This window comes from Octopus bimaculoides, chromosome 27 (assembly GCF_001194135.2).
Source record: "Octopus bimaculoides isolate UCB-OBI-ISO-001 chromosome 27, ASM119413v2, whole genome shotgun sequence".
Lineage (NCBI taxonomy): Eukaryota > Metazoa > Mollusca > Cephalopoda > Octopoda > Octopodidae > Octopus > Octopus bimaculoides.
The window spans coordinates 21,702,142-21,711,427 of NC_069007.1; the positions used below are offsets into that span (position 1 = coordinate 21,702,142).

The 9,286-nt window shown below is 39.2% G+C and overlaps 1 protein-coding gene across 3 annotated transcripts in view; it reads right to left on the reverse strand.

The window, feature by feature from the left end:
* Positions 1 to 9,286, reverse strand: part of LOC106876167 (AT-rich interactive domain-containing protein 2) — a 66,492-nt gene that overhangs the window by 44,163 nt on the left and 13,043 nt on the right. For all 3 annotated transcript variants that reach the window (XM_052977180.1, XM_052977179.1, XM_052977181.1), the window contains exon 2: positions 7,333 to 7,426. In XM_052977180.1, the coding sequence (XP_052833140.1) occupies positions 7,333 to 7,426 (94 nt within the window). The remainder of the gene's footprint in view (positions 1 to 7,332; positions 7,427 to 9,286) is intronic.

The window sequence follows — 9,286 nt, forward strand, 5'->3', positions numbered from 1 at the left end:
AAGCCATAGATGTATGTATGATGCCTAGCAATTGCTCAGCAATAACGTCACATAAGCAGGCAGAGGGGGGGGGGGCTGAGGATAAGCTGTTATAAGATTGACTAGTTTCTACTACTACTACTACTGCTGCTGCTGCTGCTATTTATTCCCAGAAAAGATTGTATATGCATGTAGCTGAGAATGTGTGGTACACATATACGAACAGTCATAAGCGTGTGTGTATATATAATATATATATATATATTTATAAAAAAGAAGTTTGAAAACGCCACTATATAAAATAAATTTTAATTTATAATTTTCTCAGATATATATATATATATACACACATATATACTTACACATTTATATACACACTATATATATGTATATATAATATATACACACACATACATATATATGTATGTATGTATGTATGTATGTATGTATGCAGCTAGCACCTCGCATCTGGTTTCACGGTTTAGATCATCAGACAGGATACGATGTGCACTTTCATAACAGATTACCGCACCTACACACACACACACACACGTACCTATAGGTATATACACACAAAGGTATACATACACAAATATATCTTATCTTTCACTACTTGTTTCATTCATTGGACTGTGGCTCTGCGCTGCGGCACCGCCTAGAAAACGTTTCATCATACATACATCATTTCCTAAGTCTAATACTTATTCTGTCGGCCTCTGTTGTCGAACCGCTAAGTCTCGAAAATTAAACAAACACAGATTGTCAAGCAGTGGGGGGGGGGCAAACAGATAGGTAGGTAAGTAGGTAGACAAATACGACGAGCTTCTTTCAGTTTCCGTCTACTAAATCCACTTACAAGGCTTTGGTTGGCCCAGGGCTATGGTAGAGAACACCCAACCCAGAACCATATGGTTGGGAAGCAATTGCATGGATAGGACGGAATTCACTGAGGTAGATTTTTCTAATGGTTGGATGCCCTTCTTGTCAGCAATCCTCGCCAGTTTCCAAGCAAGATAACAGGTCCTTGTGACAGGACATTATTTCACAGAAGATTGGAAAGGAATGACTAGTTGTATAAGTGGTATACTTGCTTACAACTACTACACGATGTCAAAACCTGGAGGTACAGATATATGTACAAACACACACACATATATATATATATATATATATAAACAGGCTTCTTTCAGTTTCCGTCTGCCAAATCCAGTCACAAGGCTTTGGCCAGCCAAAGATTATGGTAGAAGACACTTGCCTAAGGTGCCACACAGTGAGACTGAATCCGGAACCTGAATCCATGTGGTTGGAAAGCAAACAACTTGCCATACAGCCACACACAAAAGAAGGCATGTGTGTGTGTGTGTGTGTGTGTGTATGCATTTATATATACACACACACACACACAAACATTTTTTTTCTCTCCCTTTTTCCCCCTTTCAATCCTTTCTGTCTCTCAGAGCAAAGGCTCGAAACATCAAAAAAGATTTCCATTCTTCCTGAGTGTCAAACTAATACACCTGCTTGTTGTTCCTTCACCTGCCTTCTTTTGTTTTCTTGTATGAGCTTAACATTTCTTTTTGCTGGCAGAAGAGGTTCAAGGAAGGAGGTGAGAGACAATGAGAGGTATGGGAGAGAAACATCAGAGCATCAGAGATGGTTGAGAATTTTCTGGATGGAGACGGTCGTGTCCATAAAGACAATAAATATACAGTTTGGAATTGGTGTGGCAACTGTACACAGAATTCTTCATGAAGATCTGAGCCAGGTGCTCAATGGAAGAGATATTGGTGACAGCAGGATGGCGGCAGGGCTCATTACCTCCAATCCAAAAGTACTTGATTCTCTGGTGATCCATGACAAACGCTGGATCTATTGTTATGATTCAGAGACCAAGAAACAGAATGCCCAATGGAAGCATCCTGGCTCCTTCAGACCCATGAGGGCCAGGCAAAACAGGTCCACCAGGAAGCACGTGATGAGTGTCCCTTTTCTGCAGCAAGTGCATCATCCACATTCATTGGTTCCCTCTAGTCAAAGTCAACAAAGTGTACTTTGTGTATATTTTTGAGGGAGTTCAGGAGATTTTTGTCACAAAAGGTCAGAGCCCTCCCACTCTGATCAGTGGCCCCTGCACCAGGACAACACCCCAGTCCACAATTCCATCCTAGCAACTAACTACTCAACAGAGGTTGACATCAAAACTGCCCTTCACCTTCGCTACAGTGCAGACCTAGCTTACTGTGATTTTCGGTGGTTCCCCAAACCAAAAGAGGACCTCAGGAACAGTCGTTTTGAAGACACTGAGAAGATAAAGGAAGCTGTGACACCTTCGCTTTGGGCGACTTCCATGGGGCTTTCACAAAATGGTTGGTGGAGCGCTGCAACGAGTGCATTGAAGTCAGAAGATTCTACTTCGTTCAATAGAATGAAACAAGTAAAAGAATGAGACACACACACACACACACATTCAGGATACAAGAAGCATCTTATGTCTACATTTCATTCATGTGCGAGTCTAACCATACGCTCGATAAACTAGGTTATATTATTATTATACTCATTGTGTGTGTTGTTTGTGTAAATACATTTGCTAACATAAGTATTGTTTTTCTTGTGGCTGCATCCCCAAATATTTAACCTAAATAACATACATACATATACACACACGCATATATATATATACATGCACGCACACATATATATAAACGCACATATGTACACACACACACACACTTGAGTAACAATTCAAATATAAGTTTACAGTATTCTGGAGTGGGAGGGGATTATATATATATATATATATATATATATATACACACACACACACTCATATATATAGAGAATAAACTAATAACGAAGATGCAATATCAACGATTTATTCTTTATGCTTTTCCTAATAAAATCCGTGATTATTACTTTGCATTTAGTTGGTGCTCAACCTCAGAATTACAAAAGGCATGTCACATTATACATGAAATGTAAACAATAACAATCTATGTGGATTGTCATGCTGGGCGATTTAGTCAGCTGAGTTTGATTTCTAGAGTACTTAATGGGCTATCCACCTGGATATATTCATTTCCCTATTTTCCCATACTTATAATAGTAAATACCCTTTTCTGTTTAATATTATCACTTGATTCAGTTATGAAGAGTTTAGTCCATCAGTTAAAACCGCCTGTATGTATTTTGAGTCTGATATTTATTTTAGCAATTTTTTTTTTATAGATGAACTGCTCTGAATCATACAGGCACACAAAGTAACACCAGTTGTCAAACAGACACACATTTACATATATTACACACACACACACAAACATATATACATACATATATCTGCATGGATAGATAGATAGATACACAATACAAAAATATTTTAAAGCGCTTTCAAGAATAATAAGTAAGCATTTACTAATGGTGTGGCTAAACTGGGTGGAGTTAAAATTATTAGGAACAGTTGAGTCAACAGGTGAAATTTGAAGTCTCAGTCAACTTGATCTATAGACTGTATATATATGCCTGTGTGTGTGTGTGTGTGTATATATATATATCGGCATGTCTGGGGCGGGGGGAAGACTCTTACCACCCAACCAACCGTGTGATCTTGGTTCAGTCAACTGTGTGGCACCTTGGGGGCAAATGTCTCCTACTGCTCTCGACCAACCAAAAGCCTTGTGAGAGAGTTGGTAGACGGAAACCGAAAGAAGCTTGTCGTATGCGTAAATGTGTGTGTGCGAGCGCGCGCAACCCACCACCACTTGAAAAAGCCCGTGAATTAGCGGTTCGGCAAAAGACAACCGATAGAATAAGTACCAGGCCGTGCCCCAGCATGGGCGCATCCCAATGACTAAAACAAGTAAAAGGAGGCGCGCGGCGAAAAAGAGATGGGAGGAAGAGAAATTATGTTTTGAAAAACAATTCTCATATGAAAGAGAGAACCGGCTTTGGAAACGGATTGAGAGTGATAGAGAAAGACAAAATGGTAGATACACGATGTAGGAGTGAGTGGGTTAAGAGCCGAGAGTCAGCGGCGCGAAATCGACCGCTACACGTGTTTTATGAGAGCTGTGTAAACAACGTGAGTGTGAGAGAGATTTGGGAGGAGAGAGAGAGAGAGGGGATGAGGAGGAATGACAGAGAGAGAGAGGTAAAAATATTGAGAAGCGGTAGAGGGGGAAAGTAGAAGCAAAGAGAGAGACAGAGACAGAGACAGAAGAAAGAGGGGGAGAGTGAGGGGCATATGGCAGTGTTGAAACTGAACAGCGGTCTTAGCAATAGATCCTCAACTCTTGCTTCTAGTAATGCCTTGTATACAGCATACATACACATATACATATATATATATGCACACACACACATACACACAGAATTATCAATGAGTTGAATGGTGTTGGAAAATCACACACACACACACACATGCGTTGATATACTAACACAGGTTAAAACCACCATTCAACTATTACTATTAACAGGACCCACAAAAATTAGGCATCTTTATAATTTTCCTTTTGATGTATAATACTGCTTCATTATGTAACGATTTCCATAACGTCTTTAATTCCGTTTCATAGGCTTGTTAAGCAGCCGAACGCAAATACATGTTGTAACAAGAATTATAGATAGTGGCTGATATATCGGTGTAATGGAGGGAGTTACGTCTCTAATGGGAAAATGATTGTGTCGAGCTGGGTCACAAAAGCCTTTCCGCGCCGAGAGCCAGGAACAGACACACACACAAACATATCCATCCGTCTTCTCCGCCCACTTTTCCTGAGGGAAGGAAAGTTGTAGAGGTAGAGTCCTGAAGCACCTCCTCAATAGGGCCCGACCTGAAACGACAGTCCTTACACTTTCCAGTTGGGTTCCCAAGCATGACAAACTCATTCTTGGTCTACCCCTACGTCTCCTGCTCAGCCTGAAGAATCTATCTTGTGATTCTTTCCTGCATCATTCTAATTACATGGCCCTAATTTTTTTTTTATTATTGCCAGGTTCCAACCCAGGCCGCAGCAACAAAGTCCACCTGCCACACTTCTCGGCTCATCATTGCTGCCTCGAGGCCCTGGATACATTCTGGGCTCGTGTCTGCAATCAAGTTATCGGTGTGTGACGTTTTCTTCTTACAAATACCATCAAAGCAAGCGCCACAAGGCTAATTTCGATGCTTCCGGTTCAGGGTGGCACATGCAATGACGAGATAGTCACAGCCATCTTTGCCCATCTTCTCGCTAACTTTCGGCAGGTCTCCATAAAAGCATTCATAGCATCCATTTAGCCCGTTTGATCGTTTCTTTATCAGTGTCCAGGTTTCATTGCCATAAAATAGCAAACAATGGCCGTAATACCTGAGCTGTGACTTCCCAATGCAGAGAAGTATTGGCTCAACCCGGAGAGACTCCCTATCTGCAAGCCATGCACCCTGTCAAATAACATTATTCCAGAGACCCTTCAGGGGAATCCGATTTTGGCCCCTTGCATTCACCATCATATCCATTCAGTCTTTACCTAACATTGATGTCAAGAGGCAAATTTGGATTACAACAATAGCAGACATTCCAGGGCAGCCACTTTGGCATTGCTGATTTGATACCAACTTATTTGACATCAGATGTTTTAATGTTTTGTTCTCTCCAGCAATGTTTTATGCATGTGAGCATATGTGTACGAGAAGAGGGAAAGTGTTTATTTCAGTCAGGTTCATTAATAAATTGTAATAACACTCACTCACTCACTTTCTATCTATCTATATTTCTACACACATGTGCGAGTGCCTGTGTGTGTGTGTGTGTGTGTGTGTGTGTGTGTGCTTGCCTCCAATACCAAAACAGGTTGCATGTCCAGTCAGCCATGCTACATTGTCGGTATTCTAACAGCTGTGTCCAATCATCACATCCCAATGTGTGCATGTGTCTGTAAACTGACCAATACTGTGAATGCAAACGCTTGTCGTGTGTTTTGTTTCTCTATCAATATTTGTCTATGCTTATTTGTGTGTTGAGGTGCATCTCTTTGTCTCAATAAAGTACCAAAATGAAAATAACAACTGGAACTGATATGTTTGACTAAAACTTTCAGGAACAAAATACACCAATATCATATGTGCAGGATGCTCTGAAGGTAAAACTGTGACCATCTCAATCTTTTCAACCAACAAAATCATTCACCACTAATTACTGTTGATGTGGTCAACCAGATACACACACACATTTGTACAAATGAAAGAAAAGAACATTTAACACATTCAAAAAGTTAAATATTCATATCAACTTCCACAGTGTGTATTATAGAACAAACACATTTGGTGCAGACAATGAAGAAAAGCAAGTACTTAAAACAAGATGTAAACTATCATATTTATTGGAATCTGAAAAACTTATGTTACTCCAAATTTCAAGTCCCCAATCCTTGAACAGTGTGTGGTGTGTGGTGTGTGTATACACATAATTTTAATGAAGGAATGGGGAAGTTGAGATAAAGTTACATACATTTCCATAAACAACCATTTATTTTAAAATACATACAATTATTGATATTTACTCTGCAAAGATTATAATAAATTTATTTGTTATACAAGCCATGGATTTGCAGTGTTCCACTATTAATTAGCTAATGAATAATCATTCTTTAGCTGATTAAAAGCTGTAATTCTTACACCACTGTTTGAGCACTTTGCTAGCCAGGTTCTTGCATGAAGAGCTACTGAAGTGATCACCTGAATTTTAATTATCCCCCATATTTAGTGTGTATGGGTGTGTGCATGTATGTGTGTATGTACACATATATGAGCATAAACAAAAGGCCAATCATATGTAAAAAACACTGGCATAGATAAATTTACAAAAGATTAACCCACTTCTCACCAACCTGCCCGAGACCACAGAACTAGGGTAGTTCTGTGATAAAAACTGACTGCTTAAAAGATCTGAATTAAAATCATTTAAAATTCCATGTTGATATATGTTCCAAACACCAGCTTCACAATGACAATGTTACTTTACTAAATTCTTTATTTTCGAGATAAATTGTAACAAATGCAGTGTATTTTCAGCAGAAATATTGCAATGAAAGGATTAAAATATTTAAAAATTGGGACTGGATTGTTGTTACTGAGAACCAAATCATGTACTGCCATGATTAAGGGCCTTCCAGCTGTGAGAATCAAGGGGTTTTGTACATATAGGGTTACATTGTCTAAGGTCCTTCCATTTTTAAGACAGGATCTGATTCAAGATGGAGTCAGCTTCATTGGAAAATAACAACCAAAGACGCTGATAACGTCGGCGATAAAGATGTTGATAGAAGGGCAAGAGACGAACTGCTTTAATTGCAAACAACAAAGCTGAGTGATCTTACCTTTTGCCACCCTCCAAAAGAGATAACACGGCGATACAGCAGGTAAAGGTCAACATCACGGCCAGCAATTTGTGGGATTTTCTGGAATGGTGTCCTGTAAAAATAAACACAATACATAAACATAATACATCAGATATATGTACACAAATACATATATTATATACACATATACATAGACACACAGAGAAAGGTCTTTGCATTTTGAAGAGATTAACACCATCAATTTGACTTCTAATGTACAATACAACTGGCACAACAACAGTTACAACGACAGGAGTTCCAGCTGATCCAATCAACAGAACTGGCTGATCATGAAATTAATGTGTAAGTGGCTGAGCACTCCACAGACACATGCACCCTTAACATAGTTTTGAAGGAGATTCAGCATGACACTGAATGTGAAATAAAGGACGCAATGTGCCACTGGGAACTGAACTCACGACCTTATAACTGTGAGCTGAATAGCCTAACCTCTAAGCCACACACTTTCAAGGACCATCAGGGCACCTGATGTGGTTTTCTAAACCAGACAACATAGATTGCATATCTGATTTGGACCACCAAGAGCTGCAGTTAAGTACTGACCTCTGTGTAGAAAATGTAGAATGCAAACGTTGTTTTGGGTATGTCCCCAGCCCAGTAGTGTGCCTCGAGAGAACAATCACCAGACATCATCTGCAGTACTGCACTTTAATCGCAGTACTGCACTTTAATCGCAGTACCATGGATGATGCTTATCAATTAAGCACCTTGGGCAAGTGCCTTCTACTATAGCTTCGGGCTGACCAAAGCCTTGCGAGTGGATTTGATAGACGGAAACTGAAAGAAGCCTGTCATATATACGTGTGTGTGTGTGTTTGTGTGTCTGTGACTGTCCCTCTAACATCGCTTCACAACTGATGCTGGTGAGTTTACATCCCAGTAACTTAGCAGTTTGGCAAAAGCGGCCGACAGAATAACTGGTAGGCTTACAAAGAATAAGTCCTGGGGTCAATTTGCTCAACTACAAGGCAGTGTTCCAGCATGGCCGCAGTCAAATGAACGAAACAAGTAAACGAATAAAAGAATACATATATATATATATATATATATATATATATATATATATATATATATATATATATATATATATATATATATACACACACACACACACATATATGCATATAATTAGAAAGTTTTAGGAATATATCATCATCAAGATCCCTTAACTGATGCAGCCAGCCATTGGGTACCACTTCAGATGCTTCCATAGTCAGCTGTTGCCAATGTTACTATGTTGCCACTTGTCCAATCCTTGTCAACCCAGGATTTTTCTGTCTACCGACACCAAACTGTGCTCTGAAGAATGGTTTTGCACAGGGAGTTGTGGCTTTCGTCTTTCAACCTACACACGGAGTGGTTCTCCTCTCAGCCAGAGCATTTGTTGATTTGCTGCTTGACAAAAGCAGTTCAATTTGTGCTCTGTGTATAGGATGTGTGACAGCCTTGTGCTCAAATGTCTGGACCCGTCACTCCATATCAGCTGTAAAAGGACCAGCTCTCACACCCGTACAGAAGGATCAATGTCACCAGGGTCTTGTACGTTTAGCTTTGTGGAAAAACTTATGAAAATACATTAAGTGTAATTCAGCATATGTGAAATATATCATTACCAACAATAGCTGTTATGGTTAAGCAGATCATTTGGCAAGCTTATGGTTTCAAATTATCCTCAAATACAAAATTCCTTGAGCAGCATTTTTTTACAGTACCAACACAGCAAATAATGCCTTCTGTTGGAATTTGATAGATGCAACAGGTACAATAAAACACACACAGTCACACACATAAAATCCATATACGCATGCACTTATATATACTCATATATGTATATACATGTATATGTGCATATATATGATATTTATATATATATATATATATACATGTATATATATGCATGTATATATATATA